Genomic DNA, 24,066 nt, shown 5'->3' with positions numbered 1-24,066 from the left:
CAGCCCTAGAAGGTGCGGGGTGGTGCCTGAGCTTCATACCCCAGCTGCACAGGGCTCTGGGCTGCTTAACCCTCCACTGCCACATGCCACCTCCCAGGGCCACCAACCAGCCTCCAGTAGCAAAAATTCGTGATGGAACATAACTCCGTGGGGTTTTTTAGTTTATATTTTTTTAAAGATAGGAGCTGCACTGAAGCCCCCTGAGCCTCTGGACAGAGCTGGATTTTGTACACAGAATTACTTAAAAATTAGTTCTAACTTGGAATGAGAAAGTACAAAGGGCATGTACATGTTTTGTCTTCAAGACAGATACAACATTTGTTTTCCAAATATGGAATTTTATTCATTTTTCTCTTCTTGGATAACAGGAGCAGGTCAGGGGTTTCAAATGGAGTATGAATGTGTGACTACAGAAAGGTCTTGACTGTACTATATATAATTTCCTAATTCTCTCACGACAGTTCTTTCTTATGAAAAGACTGATTTCCTTTCAAGCTCCTCTTTCTTAGCACATGCTGAAGTGATCTCATACTCACAGATTTTCTTTCAATTTTCATCTTTCTTGTTCCTCATAAAATTTGCACCAAAGTTTTCACAGGAAAGTAACTGCTTTGCAATAGAGACAGCTAATTGTTTTGAAAGATTATTTTTTTTAAAGTAGCTGTTTTTATTCTTCAGGTAAAAACTTATTTTTGAATGAAATTTTATAGGCCATTAATCTAATGCAGATTCATGAGACTCAGGAAATTGGTTAACTTAAAAGAGCAGCTACTGTTCATGCTCTATAATTGCTCTTCATCAGAATTGTCAAAGATTTTTAATATGCAGTTACCACACAAATTAAAAGCTCTTATAGTATGTCTCCATTTAAGAGGCCATCATTCCACAGTGTCATTAGCTGCTATTAATATTTCAATTAGAGAGCATCACACACTCCCCTGAAGAAATGCACAACTACTCACGAAAGAAGTCCCACTATTGATAATGCTCCAGGAGTATGACACAAACATCCTATTTTCAATCCTACGTTTAATTATCTTCTATTAATAGCTTGCCAAAATTATAATGGAGATTAGCTCCATTCATAGAGAAACATGCATCTTTGTTGACCAACACCTTCCAAACATCCTGCTTCTAAAAAGGGAGGTGACAGCTGCAGGGACTACACTGCCCTTCTGCACAGCCACATTACAACTTCACTCTTCTACCAGGTATTCAAATGGGCTGATAAATCGTAGTGCACCTTGTCAGTCCTTCTCAGGACATCAGCCAGAACTATCAGAACTTTTCAGGCATCAGTGCTAGCACAGACAGGCTTTACACCTGCTTTTTGTTCTACCTGACCAGAGGATTTAGCTCAAATATCATGGCTCTGCAACAGCCAATTTGATGTGAAATATTCTTTCAAGGCACGACTCCCTTCTCTTCTTTGAGGAAAAAAAACCCCAACAAAAAAACCCCCAAAACTTTGTTTATTATAATAGACCTTATAGTCTCGTTTTCATCATGCCAAGCCGATAATTAACTTCTAGGAAAGCTGATATACCTGGAGCCACCTCTCAAAGGATGGACCTTGCCTAGCCAGGGAACCAGTGACAGGACCAGAGGAAATGGCCTCATGTTGTGCCAGGGGAGGTCTAGATTAGATACTAGGAACAATTTCTTCACTGAAATGGTGGTCAGGCATTGGAATAGGATGCCCAGAAAAGTGGTGGAATCACCGTAACTGGAAGTGTTCAAAAAACATGTGGATGTGGCACTTGGGAACATGGTTTAGGGGTGAACATGGTGGTGCTGGGTTAGTGGTTGGACTTGATGATCTTAGAGGTCCTTTCCAATCTAAACAAATCTATGATTCTAAGTCCACAGACAGCCATTGACTATACACAGCACTTTTATTACACCTCATGTTAAAACAGCAAAAAGTTACACTTTTGTTTAATTTCTTCTGGACGCTAAATAATTTAAATCATTTGAATGAAGATTTCTTTTTGAAAACCATAAAGGAATTTAGCAATTTAAATATATCAGGGGGAGGAAAAAAAGAGCTTGAGGAATAAAAGCCCAAGAGCTTGCACTGGCTTGTTTGGCAGCTCTCCTCTCTTTCTAATATTTCTCTCTCTAGGGCTTTCTCCATGAATATACAAGGAATTTCAAACACATGCCTTATACTGTGCACTGACTTTTAGGTGATTTGAGGGATTCCAGCCCTACATCTCCATCAACACCCCGTAACACATGGTGTAAATCGCCAGCCCACTCACACTCAGTCCTCCAGTAGGGCTTTGCCACCAGTTAGGACCTCTCAGAAAAAAATCTCGGTGATGCAGAAGGTAAAAGGTGCACAGCTTCTTGCAGAGAGAGAAAAGCGAGCCCCTCCCAACTCTGTAAGCTGCACCAGCAGCTACTGCAGCCCTTACATCAGCATTTCTTTTGTTATTGCATTTGAAGATTTGCAACTTTCCATACAGAAAATCCATCAGTGCTGAGGGTTACACCACCTTCATTTTGGCCATAGTACTACCTCCCTCCCAAGGTGCGCTAGGACATCTAGCCACCATGTCTGTATTCTCATGCAGTATGTGACCAGCTCTGCTATACAGGCAAAAGCACACACTCTGCTCCAGATGCAGTTACCAGGATCCCCTGTTTTGCCTGGGGAAACAGAAAACATTCTTTTACTGAATAAACTGTCCAGTGAGTGCTGCCCTGCTAATCTATGTGGTACCTTTGCAGGGGAGTGCTTTGCCCAGCATGGCAGTACACCAGCACAGCCAGCCCCAGGCAGGTTCACCCCGGAGAAGACAAGCGGTCAAGCTAAAAAACAGTAGTTGCAGTTGAACCCGAGGCAGATGGGAGTGCTGTCAATACAAAGAGGGACATCTAGAAAAACTCACCAGGATCATACCACCTACACTCCTGTGACAGTAGTGGCGTTTCTCTGGGGAGCACGGGCACTTTGCCAGCCCTCTGTTTACCCAGCTCTTTTGCTATTGCGCACATCAGGGACTGGGCAGGAAGAAGAGGTCTCACCCTCTAAACCGGGACTGGCCAAGCCAGAGGAGCATGCTGCAAAGCCATTTTGACACAGACCCCAGTGCACTTGCAAGGAACAGATCATGCCTGCAGAGAGGCTGCTAGCAGAACAGCCACACCAGCCACACGCTGCCCACTGAGCCACCATGGTGGCTCCCAGCCTTAGTCCCTGTCACCACAGCCCTCATGCCGGCTGTCAGACTGCACGTGTAAAGATGACTTTGTCCTTTACAGCCAAGAGTGGCAGCTCTCACTTGTGTCTTACTAGAATATGAATAGCAATAATGGGTAAGCATTGAGAAAAAAAATTAAATCACTCTAAAAATGGAGATGAAAGAGATGGATAGAAGATATGCTTAACAGCAAAAATCCCAAAAAAGGTCATTACATTAGTGCATAAACAAGTACGCTGATATGCCACTGTAAAATAACCCTAACAGGGCCATACTCACGCCGAAATCCAGGCCTCAATGTTGCCCACCTATTTTATTGTTTTACACCCTCTTCCTTGTATCTTCAAATATCTCTTTCCTCCTCGGAATGCTGGATGATTACACATAATGACTTTAACAGATTGACTGCAAAAAAGAACCCATGAGAAACAACAGGAAGAAGACATGTCTACAACCAAGTGCAAAGAACTCTGCTAGTGCCTACTAGGCACTACTAATGGCAGCATCTGCAGCTCTCAAAACTTGCTTCTGACTCAAATTAGTTGCTCTTTAAATATCTTTATCATATAATTAGGAAGTACAGCATCATCGAGAGAACATTTCTTGACCTTTTTCCTACTAATTTTCAGCAGACTATTTAATGTTAAAATCATACACCATGCAATGCAGCAACTCCAGTTAGGAATGCACAAGTAAGACTGGCATATAGATGGTAGTATTAATTAGCATGAAAGCACTCCAGTAGGCATATTAGATGATATCTGTATTCAATTGGATGACTTTATTCATTAACAAGATGTTATTTTGGAAAAATATGTCCAAGAAGTCCTTGTATATCAGCTGTAAGAAGCATTTCATAGCACAAATGTTCAATTTCCAGTAATAGAGGTTATATCTAACTGCCAGAAAACCAGCACTTACTGCTCTGTAGACACTCTGTTCACTGGGACACATTCAGTAAAAAAATTACAAGGTCATCTCTTCACTGTGTCAGTCCTGGTTTGCAGAAAATGTAGTGCCAGTAATGCTTTGTTTGCTAAGTCCTTTCATTCTGCGTAATAGGTAGACTGTTGCAGCTTTTATAAGCCATTTGCAATGGTACCACTGAACTTTTTTTAAAGAATGAGGTCTGATGCCAACTCATCTGTAATTTCCTCAGCCGGGACAGGTTGACATGTTTGTAAAATACTGTTACACAGAACTACCTGTTTCTGTTTTAAAAATAACCTTTCTAGAACAGAGAATAACTTCTGGGTTGGCTTTGTAAAGAACACAGCCTATGGGCCCTAATATCAGCTATTTTGGTACAAATGTCTAACACAGAGCATCACCCCCTCCTGCTGCAGCACACCACACCCGGGCAGCTGGAGGTGCCCCCTCGCCTGCAGTGTAGCAGGTTAAAAACCTAATCTCAAACTCATTGAACACTCATAAGGCTCATTAACTTCAGTTCCTGGTTTGTACACATGAAAAACCCAGTGTGAGACGCAAAGTCAGGAGGTGACCAAGCTTTGCTTTCCTTTGGTGTGACCTCGTTTTCTCATTCCGGTGAAGCTCATGTCACAGAGGGTAACTCAGTGCAGAGCTTATCGAGGTGACTATTTCCTCATAGAGTCGAAAGGGTGTTTAGTTACATCAACCATATTACTAGTGTGCCAACAAGGAAAATAAAATGTTTTAACTGTCCCCTCAAGATCCTCCTTCAGAAACAAGTGCACTGCATTTTTTTAGGTCCAACTTTCCTTTTTTTTTTTCTCTGCAGGCTAATTTAAAATATTGAGCAATGTTAGCAATCATGGTTAGGCACTCCCTCAGATGGCAAAATGACCATGTCCCAGAAAGCATACTCTGGCAGAAGACAGGCACACTACAAAAAGCAGAAGTGTATCAAAGCCAAGCACTCTTTCTCAGCTTTACACAACTGAGACACTCTTTTGGATAGGATGGGGGATGTAGTTTTCTTGCCCAATGAATTTTCTGTGAAGTATCAAGCGCCTCCTAGCAGAGCACAAATACAATTAAGAGAAAACAAACGTCATCATTTTATTACAAAACTATTTCACTTTCTTTTTTCTTAAAAGCAATCCTGATATGAAGCAAAACTTCACTGTTTTTTATGGTTATTTGCTTTAGGAACTGTAGCTGTCAAACATTTTTTTCCTCACTGTCAATATGCCCACTTGAACCTTGCTATATTCTACCACATTGCAGCTTTAATGCAGTAATTGATATGATATGGTAAAGCCACAAACCAAAATCACTCTATCTGTAATGACATCTGTAATTTAGAAACTTAAGGAGGGGAAGCTTAAAACTGGCAAGCAACAGTTTCTGAAAACACCAAGAGGGGACTGCATGGGTACATTTTTACTCCATAACTGCGCAAATCTTGAACCTTGCCCTGTCTGTAAGGCAAGGCACATAATCTTAGTGACACTGTTATCAAAATATTTCTGAAGAATGCATTTGTTCAATGCATTAAAAGCTTTAACATGACTGAACTGAATCAAGAATTGCACGTTGGGGCACACGGAACTTCAACACTACTCCAGCACTGCATGGGGAAGCCCCAGGTAAAGCATTTGTGGTAGGGCAGTATCTGTATGGTCTAAGCAAACTGACATCTTACTTATGTACTACAAAAACATCTCTAAAAATAACATCATGGGGTCCATGGATTCTTCCTCCTGCCTTTGGCCTTGCAAAACATTACAAGGCTGCTTCAGCACTCACATATAAACCAAACAAGACTTCAGGTTGTGCAACTTGTCCCACACAGGCAGCCTCATAGTGGAGTCTGCACCAGGTCCTGCGTGACTCAAGACCCTCATCCATCTAACTGCCCTCTCAGTAAAGCTCTTATATTCCTTAGCCAAGTTTCTACAACCTCCAGCACCTTCAGCTGAAGTGTGGCTGAGTGGAATTTGGTTAAATAACTCTTTTTATGATGTAAAGGAACAATTACATTTTCTAGCTCATTTTCTTGAGTTGCAGCATCTCATCATTAGCATGAGATGTTAATGCTAACAGAGTTTGCTCTATGACCTAAACAAGCAGATCTTACTCCAAACAGCCCCAAAACCACAAGACACTGAGTGACTGCAGAAGCTCCTATTTGCACAACCAGCTAATGCTCGGGGTTAAGTATCACACTTACTGGCATAGTGCTGAACTTGAAAGCAAACACCACGTATCCTTTGCAAAGATATCATCTACCCATCTTTAGACCTAAATGCCCTACTTGCACAAACACACTCCATCATCTGGCTCTGAAATTCATCAATGCTTCAGCTATATGAGCACAAAGCAAACACCCAACCTTCCACCTATAATACTCGACACCCCCTTGCCTTCTTTCCTTTGTTCTCCATTAACAAGGAAGAACAAGTTCCTGTTTATCAAAGAAGAAAGGATCAAGCAATAGAAATGCTCATTCACATCTGCTGAAACTGTTGACTTTATGCTTGTTGTGACTAAATCATCTAAACTGAAACATCCTCACAAGCAGAATAATGACTAAATAAAAGAAGGTTTTTCCTTCACCTGTACACTCACTGGAATATCACAGGTCCATTTCCATCTTGCTACGATGCAGATAATGGCAGAAAATGAGATGCTTACATTTAAGCCTTTTACTCAGAATTTCACCTAAAAATGTTTTTATTTACACTTCACATTCTCCCATGTTTTGGTAGAATGCAGTTGCAACTGCCTCCTTCAACAACAGAATAATTTAGACTTTCAGCTTATGAGTTGTGGGGGGAAATACTCCTCTTACTTTTGAAGCCCATCTATATTTGGGAGGTCAAGTCTTAAAATAACTCATTTTAGACAGAATGATTCTACGGATACTAACCTTTGAAGCAAAACAGAAGACAAAATGGATATATGGAAACCAAAAAGTTGTGGTTTGCATTTTAAAAAGCATCACATACGCAGCCCACCTCAAAATACCACTATTTAAAGATATTTAAAGAGACACACTTGTGATGCCAGCATTTCTAGTGATTCTGAAGGCAGATCCACGCAAAATGGATCGCTTTTAGAGATTAAGTCCCTAAATATATATTTGGACAGCTAACTTAAGGAGTTAGTGCAGAGAGTCTGCGGGCTCCTTTTTAGGCCATGTTTTGTATCGTTTTAATCTTAGCCTAAAAATAAATATAAAATTAATGAATAATTTTGTAGTCTAAGTGTTTGCGAACTTATCACTCGGCAGTGTCACCTTCTGCGCAGTCTTCTTCTCAGGGCGGCCAACCAGCCCAGGGAAGTAGTAACATCAGGGGAAAAGCCCTGGCCCATCCCCTTCCTTCAGGCATGTGCAGATCAGAAAGCAGCCCCAGCAACACAAAAACACAGGGAAAACACTCTGGAGGAATCTGTTTTTCTCTCTGCAGAGCACAGCAACTTTCCTAAACAGCCTAGAGAAAGGCCAGAAGTGCAGCCAAGAGACCAACTCTGCAGACTGAGCTGATCGCCTCGCTGCAGGAAGAGCTGTCTCTGGGTAAAAGAAGAATTTTATCTTCCATCAGCTCTAATATGCATTGCCAAAAAAGGCACAAAAAGCATATGCCATGGTCTTAACAACTGACAAATACTGCCATATATTATCTCTGAATTTATATCTCCAAAAAGAATTGTGAAATCTTTGTGAACACTGATGAAGGGGAGGTGGGGTGGCATGGGCAGGGCATGAACAAGGTGGTTAATCTGCTTGAAAGACTACAGCAGAACTAGTTCACGGGAGTGCTTTAAGTTCACCTGGGCATTGCATCATACTTTCAGAGACACCAATGCACAAGGCTGTGCTTTTCTCAATTTCTCTGACCAGGCATGCAGAAATCTCGTAGCAGCAATGCCAGTCCTGTATTCACACCATCACGGGGTAAACTTCAGATCATCCTCAATCCACTGCTCATGCAAACCACTCAGCAAATCATGTACAGCACAAGTATACCTCTGCCTACTTTCACCATGGCTTCAAAGCACACAGGTCACATTCTCCTGTTCTTACACTTTGAATCCAAGAGCCACACAGAAATAACACAGCAAAGACCAGCACCAATGTACGTACTCCCTGCCTAGGAAATAAAGTGGGGCCTAGAATTAGAGACTAGAAGAGATACATGCTGCATATGGCAGGCTCCACTCATCCGTAAGACTGGCTTTCTCACCATAGCACTCGCTCCCTTGGAACCTACCAGATTTATGATCAGTGGCAATTGCATGTGCATGTTTATCTATGGCAGATGAATGTGTCAAAGTATCATTCAGAAAAAGCCCTCTAAACCCAGGCTCACACATGCTAGAGGACAGGACACAGTAACAGCTGCATCTCCCTTCTTCTCCAACGTTTTGTTGCTGTAAACTCCTCACTGGCCATTTGGGAGCGCAGGGTTTTGAAGATAACAGAGCTCATTGACAGCAGCATGGAAACACCAAAAGGTGTTTTACAGAGTTCTAAAATGTCAGATTACAGGAAGGTTAGTAATCTAGTATTTTTAAGTGCTATCAGCGTTTCAGACAGGAATTGGAGGGTCCTGGTAAAATTTCAGTATTTTCCCTAGATGGACCCACTTCTTAACTGTTCCCATCAATAAAACAATTGCATTTTTCATATCTAACTGTTGTTAAATTCCATCTGTTCATATAAGTTCTGCTGTGTGCTCAAGAAACTACAATTTGGTGTCAAAGCACTGAGTGCATCCCAGAGCACAAACTCACAGCAAACGGCACTACCACCCATAAATCAGAACTATGCATTGTTTGCAAGACCACTTTATTTTTCTCTCTCACACACACATCAGAAAGCCATGTTTGAGAAGATGAAGATTCACACACACATCACAAGGTTATGTTTGAAAAGATGAAGGTTTCCCTTGGAGAACAGCACTTATGACATGGGATGGGACGTTTCTGGCATGAGCTTTCCTGATGCTGACTTGACGTCTTCCTTGTTATGATTGCAAATTCCTATCACTGTAAACCTCACTGATGACTCATGAAAAAAAAAGCACACAAAAAAAGCAAAAAGAAAAAAAGGGAGAATGAAACCTTTTCAATAGCAGTGTCCATAAAGACAGTGATAAACTGAGACATAAGATGTCTCAAATTTAAAAGCAAGGCAGTATCCATTGGAGAAATAAAAGACAAATTTCTCATTCCTAGCTGCAAGTATTTGGGGACAATGAATAGACATAAAATTGTATGTAATGAAAGAAATCGCCTTTTTAAAAATAACCTTATTCTACTACTGCTTATTCTATGCTATTGGTCATTATGCTTTTGACTCTGAGGATAGCTTCCTCGCTGTGCTGAGCTCAATGCCCCAGCGTTTTCCCCCTTATAGGCAATTTTAGTCCAACTGAGCAGTGTGTCCAAGTGTACATCACTGTGGAGAGAGGAATCACTGGCTCTGCCTTTTCACACCATGGCACAAGTGCTGTAGCCTCAGTAGACTGGAATAAGAACCTAGTTTAAAACTAATTTTAAACTGAGTTTATCCGCTCTCAAAGAACAGTCTCTCTGTAAGAGAAGAAACACTGGGGAGCTGGGCTTCTCCTCCCTGCTGTTCCCACCCAGCACTCTGCCCACACAGGGCCAGGGAGAGGAGACAGGACAGAGGATTTGGAAAACTCAAGTTACTGGAAATAAGTGTGATGCAAGGAAACCAGCACAGTGTGCAGCAGGTAATAGTCTTCTCAACATCTCTGAAAAAATCATACATCTGATCAGCATTTCAAAGCACTGCGAATGTCAGCACCACTTCTGTGAACACTAACCTTTTCTTTTGGCAGCAAGGGAAATCTATAACACCACTCAGTGTGAAAATGTCAATATAAATGCTCAAATATCTTAATATTTTAACATTTCAGAGTTCTAAGGGACTGTCATTTGGAAATAGTTGCTCCAACAGCCTCTGAATTTTTAAAAAGATATAAATCAAATTTTATTACTAGTTTTTAAAACACAAGGTAAACCAAAAGACAGTAGTTTATTTTTGATTTTTTCCAGGTTTTTTTAATACTGAAGTTAATTCTCTTGTGATATTTTAACCCAACTGCAAGGGCACTGAAAATGACTGCAAAAGCAGTAAAAATCTATTTAATTGATTTTTATCATTCAATTTAAAGGAAATGTTTTTGTATGTAAAATGACAGCACTATAAACAGCAACTGCAGGGATGTTTTGAAATTCTAGTTTAAACAGTATCAAGTCATCAGACATGCTTCACTGGCGTGCTTTTCAGGTAGATATAAAATTATGTTGTATCTTTAAGTTTTCTCTAGTGCACCAAATAATATTACTAAAAAACCAAAACCAATTTCGGTAATTTCCCTGCACCAACTAAAAATAAAAAATGTCTTGAATTTAGCAGAATATTAATTTAGAGAAGATGCAATAAGACAGACCATAGTCTTGTCCTAGAAAAAAAGAAAAAAAAAAAGCCACAAAACTTTTGTGACCAGGAGACTCCTCTCGGCAGAGTCAAAAAGACAGGCTAGACTAGATAGCACTGCACCACCAGAACTGGGATCACCAGACCTTCAGAAAGACATCATCCTCTGAGAAGAACACTCAGAAATGGAGATCATTGAAAGGAGAAGGGTGTGCAAAGACTAAAATGCAATTTTTCCAGCACAAAGTTTCCTTTACCCAGTTGTCACAGAATATGTAAAACACACTACTTCTGTGCTTGTACCCATACACTTCCCTTCTTTCAGAAAAGATGTCCCCAGGCAGCCCTTTTTTTTAAATTGTCACACAAAACCGACAAAATCAAGAACTGCATGTCACTTTTAAGTTTTCAGAAAAAAAAGGCCTATAAAATATTACAAATAACCAATTTGTGCTTCTTTTGCTTTTAATATTCCTGCCTGTGTGAAAAATGCTCCTGTAAAGCTAATTGGACACCAGGACATCGATTAAAGAAAAACCTTCAAAATTATCTAACACACTGCTGCAATAGAAACTTAAAATAATACACCCTTTCCATAAATAATGCAGAACTTTATTGCCTTCATTTAAACCAAAGCATCTCAGACACAGTTTGCTGGAAAAATTCACCTTTTCAACTTGTTTAATTCAGGCTTTTCTTTTTTTCTTCCCATAGTCCTTGATGGCAGAGAGAGGTGAAATGTGTGCAAAGATTGACCAGACAGACAAAACTCCCTTTACTTATGCTGCTACCCCAAGAAACCTCACTTAGGCCCAATGAATTTTAATCCTGAATTTGCAATACTTAGTTGGTGACAAAAGGCAATTCATCTTCTTTTGACGTAAAGTACGTACTTTGAGAGCCCGTTCAAAAATTCACTTTTGCAGCATGAAAGCACTCAAAAGCTGAAGTTTGTTCCTCTATTGCCCCTCCAAAAAGATGTCTCTGCTGTACCAAAAAGGAAACATTAGGCTGTGGATTTAAAGTAGATGTCAAGAAACACAAACATAAAGCTGACTTAATAGCATAGTTTGGAAATGTGTTCTGGGCCCACCCTTGGCAGTAACACCGGGGTTTAACTCAAGTTGTAGCAATATTTCAATTTTGGTTCTCCACCCAAATAAACAACAGAAAATTATGTTGATAAATGAAAAACACCACACATATTTAAGCGAGAGAAACCATCTAAACTTCCAACATTTTTCATCCTCATTTTTTTTTAATCCAAAAGATTTGTACAGCATTTTTAAAAAATAACTTACAAGATCAAAAAGAAAATAAATGCATAGCTTCAAATCCTTAGAATATAACTTTCCCCTGTAGCAGTAGAGTTCAAAGTCATAAAGTGCTGCAGATATGAACACACATCAGACAAATAATCTAGTAACTAACTTATTTTTCTCATTTATTTAACAATATTCCAGGCTTAGAACATTAAATAAAAATCTCACAGACAATGGGTAGGACTAACAATGGTTTTGCTCTTTTTTTTTTTTTCTTTTTCTTCTCCTTTTTTTAAAAGAATGCTGAGACACATCAATTGAACTGACTACAATTTTATTTTGGATACCAAAAAATAAAAAGAAGCTGGAAGGAAGAGAGTAGTGCATTGCACTGATCTCAGTACAACTGCTCGTAAGCGTCACCGTATACTTTTAGCCCTAGGAGGACGAAGATGGAAACGATGCTGCCAAGAGGGGTAGGCCAAGTGCGGACCAGGGGAGTGGTTCTGCGCTCTGCCTTGGCTGTGAGGGCATGGCTTTGCATTATGCTCACGTAAGGAAGGATCCACACACCTCGCACTAGCATTTGCGCAGCAACTTGAGGGCTAGCAGTGGTGGTAGCAGTGGAGGTGGAGCAAGCAAGAGCAGCTGGTTCTCAACGGACATAAAAACCAAGAGGTCTTCCTGGCAGGCTGCTAGGGTGCAGGTATCTCGCTCCCTTCTGTAATTTGATTTTGCTGCCCTCACAGATAGGCCTACATACCTGTGGGAGTTTAAGCCAAGCTGCGTTTTGCACCTTGGGCAATCACATACACCTCTTTCTTCAGTGGACGTGGAGAGTAGCAATATTCAACAGGATGCACAGTGCGGGTACTTTGTACAAGTGCAAATCAGTTTTCAGCCACACCACCTGCTAAATGCACTTTTCCCGGGCTTAAACATGCTGTGTAGTTTGCTATTACTTACTTCACTGTTCCTTCACTCTAACCTCTGCTCTTCCTCCCCACCCACCTGCCCATTCCCAGCACCTAAAAAGAACACAGAGGCCTCAAGCTTCCAAGAACTATTAAACCTAAACATAAATAGTTTGGCAATATATTCAATTCCACTGCTATTCTCGTTTTTGTACGTTCCTGCTGCTTGTGCCCTTTTTACAACCAAAGGTCCATGGGTGCCACCATGATTAAAAAATACTTAACTTTCTTCCTCCAGAACAGTAACAGTCAGTCTTCAACAGACCTCTCTCCAGAAAGATTGTGCTCAACATAGTTGTAGACTGAGGTGAGGAAAGGTGAGACACCAGTAACAGAAATAAAACCCCAAGCAAACCTTGACTGTAAGTGGAAAACGCCAGAAGTCCTCCACTGCACCTCAGAGAAAAAAAGACTACTCTGTATCTAGCATAAACTCTAATTTTGTTTATGACCTGCAGTATTTCATAAGAGATGTGGGGTTTCAGGTTGGTTTCCTTTCTTTTTTCTTGTTTGCCAAGTTCCCAAAAGGTCTTAAAACACTGATGCTTAGAGACACAAAGGGAGCAATTACAATACACAGCTAATCAGAAACAGCACTCAAACATTAGACTGGATGGGACTAAAGTCCACTCTACAAACTGAATCAAAAAGAGACAGGAGAAAAAAAGTTTTTAAGTGCTAACAGAGTAAGAAACTATTTTAAGGACTCACTAAATACATGTGAGGAAACAGAGGGGTCCCCTTCTTTTAAATATTTTTACATAATATTAAAGCTTTTTATTTTGCTTTTCTCGCCAACAAAATTTTCTAGCTACCCTGGGCAAAGTTCCCATTAAATTAAGAGGTTAACGATTTTGTAACATAGACAAACTGTTAGACCCATGGTCTGTAGATGTCTCCCTGGCCTCTCCTTCCCTTCTTCCCTCCCTCTGTTGCCTGATCCTTGCCTGCTTCGCACCACGTGGATCAGCCACAGCATCTGCAGGAGGCGCAGGTAACACAAAGCTGCCTCAACCCCACACTTTGTTACCACTTTGTAAAAGCAAAAGAGACTACAATCAGGGCTTGCTTAGACACAAAACAAAACAACCAAAATCCCCACAGTTTTGCCATTTAGCTGCTGTTGTTAAATGGTAAAACTGAACTAATGTGGACATATCAATACCAGTTTAGAAGTGTTTATAACATTTACACCACACTGGAAAGGAAAATAAATTATCCCAGTATAAATGCATCTACACTACAGCCTATGCCAGCACAGTATCAGTTAAAATAATAATAGATCAGACCCCTAATCAACAGAATTATACCAGCTGAACTTTTGTAGCATAGACCAGGCCTAAGACATGAGGTAGTGAAAAATCAGGCTCAAGATCTTTTTTCATTCCATAGCATCGATATACTCTAAAAATATTCACTGCTCAGATTTATAGATTTTAAAAATGTTTAAAATCCAAACTTTTAAAGCTAGCATCCTGAGTTACACAGGATTTACAAATGGAGGCATAAATCTTAAAAACTCCCTTGCTCAGGGACCTAATTCAGGAAAATATTTTTATGATAGAAAGCAAATAAGCATGTGTTTGTCTCCCACTGAAGCAAGTGGAAAGGAAGCACATGGGTAAGTGCTTTCTGAAATCTGGGCCACAGTCAGAAATCATGGTCTTTGCAGAATTTATTTCCTCACTCATTTCAGTGCTGTTTAATCACAAGTCATTCATGTTTTAAGACAGCAGGAAAAACACAGACAATGGAAGCTAAATCAAGTTTGTTACAACTGTTCAATATTTACAGCATCATAGCATAAAACAGAAGTATTTTTGGTAACTTAAGACAAATACTTTTTTCTTTGTTATTAAATGTACCGCTGCAGTCCTGTTAAACAAACCCACTGTCTCGAATATTAAAGAAATTGTTGTTTATGTTTACCGAGTCATTTAAATTAAAAATCTGTTCCTGTTCCAAACCCCACTCTCCTTCATCTTCATCCTCTGGTTCTGCCTCGGACCCATTCCGACTGTTTTCGTACAAAAAGATCTGCTCATCCACATGAGCCGGGGCTAACCGGTTTCTCTTTGCACTCACAACATTAGCAGAAGAACCAAAAAGGCGTTCAGGGAAGACCCTTGTGGCCAGAATACACCAGTATTTTTGAAGAACCTTTGGTAAAACTGGAAACAGTGCTAGTCTGTCAGACCACCACTTCAGTGGGTCTTCATTCAGACCGAGGACCTTTTGTGACTTGAAGTTGCTCAACTCCTCAACGATTTGAGCGTGCCACTCCTCCTGGTCTTCAACGCCTCCTGTCTGGCAGAAGATCTCTGCAAGCATGTTGTTGATGACACTAGTAGGAGGAGGAGTGGAAGAGATGATGATTTTTTTCATAGGAGGTTCTTCTGTAACAGTGAAGAATTTCTCTTCAGTCCTAAAGCTATTTTCTTTTACTTTCTCCAGCAGGCTTTTTGCTTCTTCCACCACTCTGTTTTCCACCTGCTGCCTCTCAAAGGCTGAAAGAAAAGGCAGTTTTTTGTAGCGGGGATCCAAGAAAGTTGCAACATTGAGAAACATGTCTATCTCAGGTGTGTGCTGGTAGGTGGTTGACAACTCTTTAGCAATCACCTCCTTTGCCATGCTGATTTCTTTCAAATCATTCTCTTTGATGTTCAGGGTAGTATTCAGAAGCATGTGGAGAAGTGGCTTCACCATACTTATTGTGGGGTACTTTGAAGCAGACATCATCTCCGCAACCTGCTTAAAAGGCTGCAGCAGCTCCACCAGCCCTTCGATTGTATTCCACTCACTGGATTCCAGCATGAGGTGGTGGTTGTTGCTGTCCTCCACGAGAACAGCCGCAATGACAAACTGCTGCTCCTTGAGGCGCTGCAGCATAGCGAGAGTGCTTCCCCACCAGGAAACACGGTCGCTTACCAGCATGCAGTGGAGAATATTCTGCTGCTTCTGCTTCTCGCTTAGCATGTACATTGCGACCGTGGACTGCTGAAAATACTCCACCAGTTTTCGGCACCTGGCAAGAAGGTTGCAAAGTTTGGGGAGCTGAAAAGCTTGTTGTATTCCTGTGTTAAAAGTGTGCCCCAAACAAGGCATCTGTACGGGAATATCTAGGAGAGAGCAAGCTTTCACAATGTCTTTACTGTAATCTGTTGTAGCACCAAAGACTTTTGTATTGATCCCCCACTCAATGAACGTTTCATAAAGGACTCGTGTAATAGTCTCTGCGGTATTATCCTCTGGCACTTCAAACGTTTTTAAACACCGCGAGTTCACAGCCAGGCAGTTGGCAGCACTGCTGATGAGAAAGTGAACCGCAACCGTTACGTACGACCTGTTCTGGTTTTCGCTCCTCCACATGTCTGTGGATATGCCACACCACAGAACCTCCGTCAGTTCTTTCAGCACAATTTCTCTAATAGCACTGTACTTTTCGGGAATAGCTTTTGTACAGAAGTACTTCCGGCTCGGAAGTTCATACCTGGGGTCTGCTGTTCTCAAGAGGGCCTTGAAGGTGGGTTCATCAACAATGGAGGCCGGATACATGCCCTCGCAAATTAAGCTGATGACTGCAGATGTCAGTTCCTGATGTTTTTTGTTTTCGTAGTTCTGGTAGGTCTTCATGATGAGGCTATCTTGAACAACCTGCTGCGACGACTCTGGCTTGATCTTTGAAAATGCTGTGGCAAAGGCTTCCCTCATTTGCTCAGTGTTACTTTTCACAAATTCACAGAATTCATCAGGGTGATTTTTCTCAAGGTGGTAGGAAAGGTTGGACGTGTTTCCTGAATAGGCAATTTGTGCCATGCAAATACGGCAGTAGATCTTCTTCCACTGTAATATGCATCCTTCTGCATTGGTATCAAACCCAAAGTACTTCCACACTTTACTCTTTGCTCTTGGGTGAGCCACTAACTTTAGGTCTGATGGGGAACCTTCTAAACTTTTATTCTCCATTGCTTCTTGGCCACCGTCCCACCTTTTGATCCTTCACTCATTAATGAGTACCTGATAAAGGCAGCAAGATAAAGATACAATGAGAAAGCACAAGTTTGACCACACTCAACTATGTGAAATCAGCGTTTCTGTGAATGTATCAAGAAACCTACCTTACAAATTACATTTGCAAATTTCAAGATGAGATTTGCAGGAAGTGTGACCTACAAGAAGCCCAACAGAATGTCAAAAATTAAAAAGTTTTCTGTGAAACTGAGCTAGAAGATCTGCATAAATCTTGTTTCTGGAATTATATAATTCTGGGTAGAGAAAGTGTAACCACCACCACAGAGTTGATACATTACTGTCACACAAACTGGTCATCTGCTATAGCATTTTCCTGCCTCTTTAGTTAGGGTTAGACCAACATCCTCTTGCCTAAAAATTACTGAACTTTGCTGTTAACATTTAGTTCAATTGAAACTTGATACTGAAGGAGCAAAAGTTTTCTTGTTTATTTTGAAAGAAGTTTTGCTTGTTCCAGCTTTTGCTTAAAAAAAATAAAATCTGTGATGCAAATTATAACATTAATCTGCTTCTCTGAAATGTAAAAATGTTTTCTGACTGAAATAAAAGGAAAAGGAGCTTGAACCTACATGCAGATCAACAATATATACCTGACACTTTTCCTGTCCCTGGAATAACAGAGCATTATAATTACAGGAAAAGCAGACAGGGAAGCACTAATAAATGTTTTTATCCACATCAGCTGGAAAATAATTTTACTGTATTTTCTTCAAAAGGCTAGAGAAGTCAGGAGGGGGTGACACTCTAGAGATGCGTGTAGCGATAGGGCAAGACTTGGCAATCTGTACCTCAATATCTGCACAGGAAAATGCTTCTTGTGCAAACAGTCACATGCAAGTACATGAGGCCTACAGTGTCTCTGTGCACAGGGCCAGCAGCTGGAGCTGGTTTCACTACATCAAAAAGCCAAGTCACAGCACAGCATGACTGTACCCTGATGCTTCTCTATTTCTTCCACACCACCGTGACAGCAACAAGATCTTTGCCAGGGCCTTGGCCAGGACTGGGAAGGAGAAGGAAGCTATCAGCTAAACATGGATACAACCTCCTCCACAAAATTCCAGGGGAAGAGAACAGGAGAGGAACATCAGGAGCACTGGCCTGAAAGCAATGGCATTGCTCCTTCTCTGCTCCTCAGGAGCCGTACTTGCACCCAAGCCCAGAAATCCTCAGCTGGTAAGACTGCCTGGTTGGGGCAGGAAGAAACAATCTGACTTTTTCATGTTGCTGCAAGAGAATATGAATAAAAATAAATGTATTTGTGCAAGCTTCTCTGTTGATGAACATTCTCTAGAAAAGATACTTTCCTCTCTGAACTACAGCTGGTATTTAGAAACATTTTCTGAATGTCTTGAATGAAAAACCAAAGACAGGTTAACCAAGACTAAACATATTTACCTAAACAAAGCTGTTGGTTTAGAAGCAGAATGAGAGATGCAGGGCAAGCATTTTATTGGATTTGTTCTGAAGATTTACTTCTGGGTGTAGACATTTTGAGGGAGGGGCAATGTTCTGCCTACTAGCGTGCCTTCTACTGTGATTCATTCAGTGTCTTTAAGTTGCCAGGATAAACTATTGATTCAACATGGTAATGCTGCCTAATTCCAAAGACGTATCAACAGCACCAAGGTATGCAATCCCACAAAAAGTGATGATTTTGAAAGACAAAGTGGTGCAATGTGTAATGATGTAACCCTGCCACAGCATCAGACTGTGCATTGACAAGACATATCAATATATATTGTTATTGCTTTTAGATCCCTCTATTTCAACCCATGACAGGGTGTCTCAAAGAAACATAGAGGCTCATGGCATTTCACTAAACCTTACAGTTTCCTCTGCAGTTATCTGGCAATTCCTGAAAGCAAGGAGGAAGGCACCGTAATAAAAAAGTTGATGTGTCTTTAATATCTAAACTTAGTATGACACACCTTGGATCATAAAAAGTTCATCACAGACTGATAAAGTAGAAGTTATTTTAGAGTATGGGAGTGTTACAGACTCACCCTCCCCTTTATTCTTATGTATGTTACAGCTTTGCAATTGTTTTAAGAGGTACCTGGCACTTGGTGACAGTGGCACAGAGGAGAACTGCCACAGATAAGGATATGCCAGCATAACACAGCCTTTATTATAATGCTGTAAGCCACACTTCAGCTGTCATAATAGCTCAAATATAAACTGCTAATCATCCCTGCCTCTCCTAGAGTGTTACACAGTAAAACTGGCATTATGAACACAAACCAAAAACACCGCACCTCTCATCTTTCTAAAAGAGGTAAACCTTTCCTTTTTCAGTGAAAGTGTTCCCAGCCTTGTCTTGGCAAGAACAGCAGCAGCTTCAGCTCTGAGGCAAGCTGAAGACACCAGTAACTGGTTGAATAAAATCCACTGGGAATGAAGCATCTTGCTGCCTTTGGGAAGTGCCTCAGCTTATTACAAGGACAGCTGATGGAAATGCTCTCTTTTAGCTTGCTGAACTTTTCCATGGTAAAACAATATAGTCCCACTATGGTTTGCTGAAAAACCTTGTGCACGCAGAAGCCTCCAGGCTACAAACCTGCCTCTTCCTTTCTCCCTTTATTCCCACCCACATGAAACAGAGCACACCTTCGGAGAGCTGCTGTTTCCCTCACTTTCTCCATGCAGCTGGCTAACACCACCAGCCAGTACTGGGACTGAGGTTTCTAAGAGCCTGCAGAGAGGATCCTCTGTTGGCTTTGCAGCACATTCATCTGCCACAGGAGGAAAAGAGGGAAGAGTCCAGATTTCCTAGCCCTAGCACCTCATCCCTGTTGTCCCTGGGGCAGACTGTGCTGCCTCCTCACACTTCTCAGACCCCTCTCATTCTCCCTCCATGAAGAAAATGGGTTCAAAACCCATACGAGAGTCACTTGGATTGTGAAACCAAGCATGGGGATGTGAGGAAACGTGGGGTGTGCAGCCACCCTGCAACCTTAGGTCTGCCCCCTTGTGCATGCACAGGGATGGCACCTTGTCTACCTACACCACAGGTATCGCTGTCCACAACCCTTGCCTCAGTCAGTACAGAAACAACATATAGTTTCTTCACTTCTGAAACTAGCTTAATAACTCTCTCAGGTGCGTGCATGGGGGAGAGGGTTTAAGTTGGTAGATGCAACTTTATTTTTGCTTGCCATTAATCTGTCCTACCTGGTCACTTCTCTACTCACCTCTGGAGGATTTACAACCTTGAACTCACACAGCTTTGATCAGGAAGTGCTTGATCTCTCATTGTGGTTTACTCATTTAAAGTAAAAGCCTTCGATACATGAATCAAAATTAAAAGATGCATGTTCCCAAATCAATATTTCACGATTAACTGTAAAGAAACTGGTTCAAATGACACTGAATAACTAGAAACTGGGACAAATAAAAAATACATCTGAAATTTCAATCACTTTTATGAAGAACAGGAGTCACGTTTAAGGTCTTCTGAACTTCATCCGTATTACTATCTTCTTCAGAGTCAGGTTTCTACACTTTGCAGGTACAAAATTTAACTAAAAAGACTTCAAAACTACTATAAAACATTTAGCATGTAGGCTTTCCCTACCAAATTTCAATGAATTATGTACAGTAGAAGAGAGAATGCAGGAGAAAGATGCCAAATAAACTCCTTGAGAAGCTTTTAAAATATGAAAAGGGAATATTTTTATTATATGAATGATTTTTGTTATCAGTAGCATGACTTTCAGTGATCACATTTCCACTATTAATATCCTGGTGCCACAATTGATATTAATTTATCTTTTATTAATCCAATGATTAGATTTGTGTTTTTAAAAAGTTGTTTATATCAAGAACTTTAGTCATGCAAGGCTTTTTTTTTCCCTCCAATTAATTAAGATTAAGCACTGTAAAAGAAGGCAAAGCAGTAATTTCTAATGAAACTATTAATCATTTAAACCATTGAATACTAACAGAGTTTACACTACATATTGGCAGTTATACCATTTATGCACTTACTACTTGCAAAAATGTTTTAAAGTAAGTTTAACCTAAGTTGCCCTTAATTTCTGCACTTTCCTGCACACTGACTTTAGTTAGTGAAAACAATCGCTGACTGCACCCCAATTATCGTCCCAGCTCTGTATTCCTTTCCCTGACCTTCATGATCAGAATTTCAGGTCAACTGAATAGTGAATATTACTGTCTTTTTGGTTTGCAACTAACAATTACCAAGTTTTTGCACTGAATCTAGATTTCAGAGTTTAAAATGTCCTCTCTCTCCAAAAAGCTGTTTTGAATCCTATCTTTAAAAATCAGATAAACTGCAGTAAGATATGACAGAACAGATGGTCACTTTTAAAAGCCATGTGAAAGCACATGTGCCAAGAGCATACAACTCTTAAGTTAGGGTCAAGAAAAAATAAAAGAAAAATGAAACTAATTTTGTTTACTTGAATTAAAATCCAAGAGCACTTCTCGGCAAAGGTAAGAAAGCAAGCTTTTCTTGGAAAATTCAGAGGCAGAAGGGCTGCACTGACACCAGATCCCTTTACTCACCCACAGAGCTCAAGGATGAGCCACCAGGCATCCATCTGTTTTAAACCTTCCACAGGAGAGCTGCACCACTGCTGTACAAAGAGTGAGAACTCCACTGAGGAAACTGTAGCCAAGGGAGCCGGGATCAGAGGCATGGTTGGCTCTGCTGCCCCATCCTGCCCTTCCCAGCCCTGCTTTGCTGCTCCAGGCTCTACCCCAGTAAGGCACCCTGACAATAAAATGCCTGTTCTTGTAAGAATAGATGTAGAAAATATATAGAAAATGTTAAACATACACACCTTTCTAGAGTACAGTCTGAAAAAGTTACTTGGCGTTTTCTTACAGCAACTGTAGTTTACTGATCCAAGCTTGTTCTAACAATACTTCTCCTTTTTGTTGCACTGCCACCACTACTTTGAAGCTATTACAGAAACAAGGTTAATTTGGGTAAAAAGGTTCCAGTTGACAAGCTGATTCACTTTTTTAAGCAATGGCTGGACACATCAAGTTGGAGCAAGGCAGCAAGTAACTGCTAAGAGGGAACTGCGTGCGAACAACTAGCTGAGGAGGAAACCACTTGTCCTTGGAAAAAGACACCCAGAGTTAGGGCTCAAAGAAAGCTTTTCACATCTGTCAAATCTTCCCTGGTCCTACTCAGGTAAATGACGTTTCCCAGGTTGGATCTTCACTGTCTTCCTCCGGCATTTCCAAATTCAACACTTTTTTTTAATAGTAGCTAAGAGCAGACTGCAACAAAACACTCGGGTCACATTTTCGTCATGTCGATTCTCTGCGGTTCAAAAAAAGATTTGGAAAGTGTTACACACCCTAGGCACAATACCCAGCTTTGCTCTGCCAAGAAACACTAACACTAGAAAAATGCTCAGATGACTTCAAACTGTACATGCATCTGTCTTTTCTGTCACCAGGGTCTTCTCGTTTGTTTGGGGGTTTTATTGGTGTCTTCTGAGAATAAGAAAGGGAATCCCAGCAGAAGAATCAAGAATGAACAAAAAGAAGACAAAACGCTACCCAAGGATGCCACATGTGATGAAATGGACAAATATACTCTTACTTTGTGGTGTGCTATCTCCTCCTCAGTAATTCAGATACTCTCTATACCAATTTCCTCATCTGCCTCAACTCCTCACTAAAACACCAGGCCCTTTCAATACTACTTTTTTTACTGTTCCTCTGGTTAAAACTATTGACAGGGCCACAAAGGCTTACTGGCTGCTAAGCAGAGGAAGTTAAAGGCATAGACTTGCATGCAGTTGTACGCTTGCCTCTGATGATAACCTATGCATCCGTCCGGACTTCTAGTTTGCTGTAAGTTTATAAACTCAGAAGCATTTTAAAGTCTGCAAGAGTAATGAGAGGAAGAAGGAAATTGAGACGGTTGTTTTTTCTAGCAAACTCAAAAGTTTGCTCTAGTCAGCATTAAACATGCTGTTGATCCAAATCGGAAAAGTGCAAAAACCTAACTTCTCAAACAAACGACTAACCTGGAGTCCTTTACTAAAAATTACGAGTGTCACTCACTTGTCAGCTTAAAGGCTGTCAGCGAGTGACAGCCGGTATCAAAGCTTTTGGAGCGCGGGTTCATTCCCCTCCTGGAGCGGCTGGGACGGGAAGCCGGGGCCGGCGGTCCCAGCCGCCCGGCGGGGTGGGGGCACAGTGGGCGGCGGCAGGAGCTGCCCGCCGCTACCCGCCTTCCGAGCACCTACCTGGGCAGAGAGAGGGAGGGAGGGAGCGCCCGCGCGGCTCTGAGTCGAGGTCTGAGGCGACACCGTCAGAAAGCCAAAGAGAGGAAGAGGAGAAGCGGGGACCCTCGGGCGCAGAGCCCCCGCGCCGCCTCCCGAGGCCGCAGTCAGGCCGGCGTGCAGCCAGGCGCCCGGCCCCCGCCCCGCCCCGCGTCCGGGGCGGCCGCGGCCCGGGGGCCGGACGGGGCGGTGGGACCGGGGCCCGCCGCCGGCAGCGAAGGCGGGGCGCAGCGGGGGCGGGGAGGGCGCCCCACCAGCCGCAGCCCCCCGGGCCGCTGCCCTGGGGCGGCCCAGCGGGTCCTGCTCGGCCGGCGGAGGGGAGCGGGGGAGGAGCCCGGCGGCGCCCGTGCTGGGGCCGCCGCGGCGCGTTAGCCCCTGGCCCGCTGCGGCGGATGCGGCGCGGCCTGGCCGACCCGCGCTGCGACCAAGGTCGCGGCTGCCCTGCCCTGCCCTGTCCTGTCCTGTCCTGTCCTACCCTGTCCTGTCCTACCCTACCCTGTCCTGTCCAGTACGGCTGCCCTCGGCCGGGCCGCGCAGCCTCGCCCCGGTGCTGCCCGCGGCGGGAGGCTCGACAAACTTTCCCCTCTCCGCGGCGGGGACCGCCAGCCCCGGCCCAGAGCCGCCCCGCCCCGCGGCGCCGGCTGCGGTGCTCACCTGAGACCGGGCGGCAGCGCGAGTGAAAGCGGCGGCGCAGCTGGTGCAGGATGACGCGGAGGCCGATGCAGTACACCCGGAGCAAGGGCACCAGCGCAGACAATAGCGACATGGCCGCCTCCCGCCCCGCGGCGGCGGCGGGCTCGGGGCGCGGCGGGGAAGGCACTCGAGCAGCGGGCGGCCAGCGCGGTGTCTCCGCCGGGCCAGGGGGCGGCGCGGCCCCCACCCACCCACGGAAGGGAAAGCGCCGCCGCTGTCACAGCA

General features: G+C 42.5%; 2 protein-coding genes across 9 annotated transcripts in view; both read right to left on the bottom strand.

Annotated features, from left to right (window-relative positions):
• The window catches only part of DHRSX (dehydrogenase/reductase X-linked), a 205,655-nt gene that overhangs the window by 139,953 nt on the left and 41,636 nt on the right, over nucleotides 1-24,066 (bottom strand). The window contains exon 1 of one of the 3 annotated variants that reach the window (XM_017816635.1): nucleotides 23,803-23,949. The exons of 1 other annotated variant lie outside the window; for it this stretch is intronic. In XM_017816635.1, coding sequence (XP_017672124.1) covers nucleotides 23,803-23,914 — 112 coding nt within the window. In that variant the 5' untranslated portion in view covers nucleotides 23,915-23,949. Of the gene's footprint in view, nucleotides 1-2,897; nucleotides 3,019-23,802; nucleotides 23,950-24,066 lie in introns of those variants that run through there. One more of the 3 variants, XM_017816636.1, reaches the window with a different exon arrangement.
• The window catches only part of ZBED1 (zinc finger BED-type containing 1), a 50,913-nt gene continuing 38,048 nt past the window's right edge, over nucleotides 11,202-24,066 (bottom strand). Inside the window, exons 1-3 of one of the 6 annotated variants that reach the window (XM_017816628.1) lie at nucleotides 21,685-22,934; nucleotides 16,963-17,013; nucleotides 11,202-16,861 (exon numbers count right to left, since the gene is read on the bottom strand). In XM_017816628.1, coding sequence (XP_017672117.1) covers nucleotides 14,723-16,810 — 2,088 coding nt within the window. In that variant the 5' untranslated portion in view covers nucleotides 16,811-16,861; nucleotides 16,963-17,013; nucleotides 21,685-22,934 and the 3' untranslated portion in view covers nucleotides 11,202-14,722. Of the gene's footprint in view, nucleotides 16,862-16,962; nucleotides 21,478-21,684; nucleotides 22,935-23,112; nucleotides 23,171-23,802; nucleotides 23,911-24,066 lie in introns of those variants that run through there. The other 5 variants (XM_017816630.1, XM_017816632.1, XM_017816631.1 and 2 more) reach the window with 5 other exon arrangements.

The sequence above is a fragment of the Lepidothrix coronata genome, unplaced genomic scaffold (genome assembly GCF_001604755.1).
Source record: "Lepidothrix coronata isolate B3197 unplaced genomic scaffold, Lepidothrix_coronata-1.0 Scaffold57, whole genome shotgun sequence".
NCBI lineage: Eukaryota > Metazoa > Chordata > Aves > Passeriformes > Pipridae > Lepidothrix > Lepidothrix coronata.
This window is presented reverse-complemented; position numbering and strand designations above follow the sequence as displayed.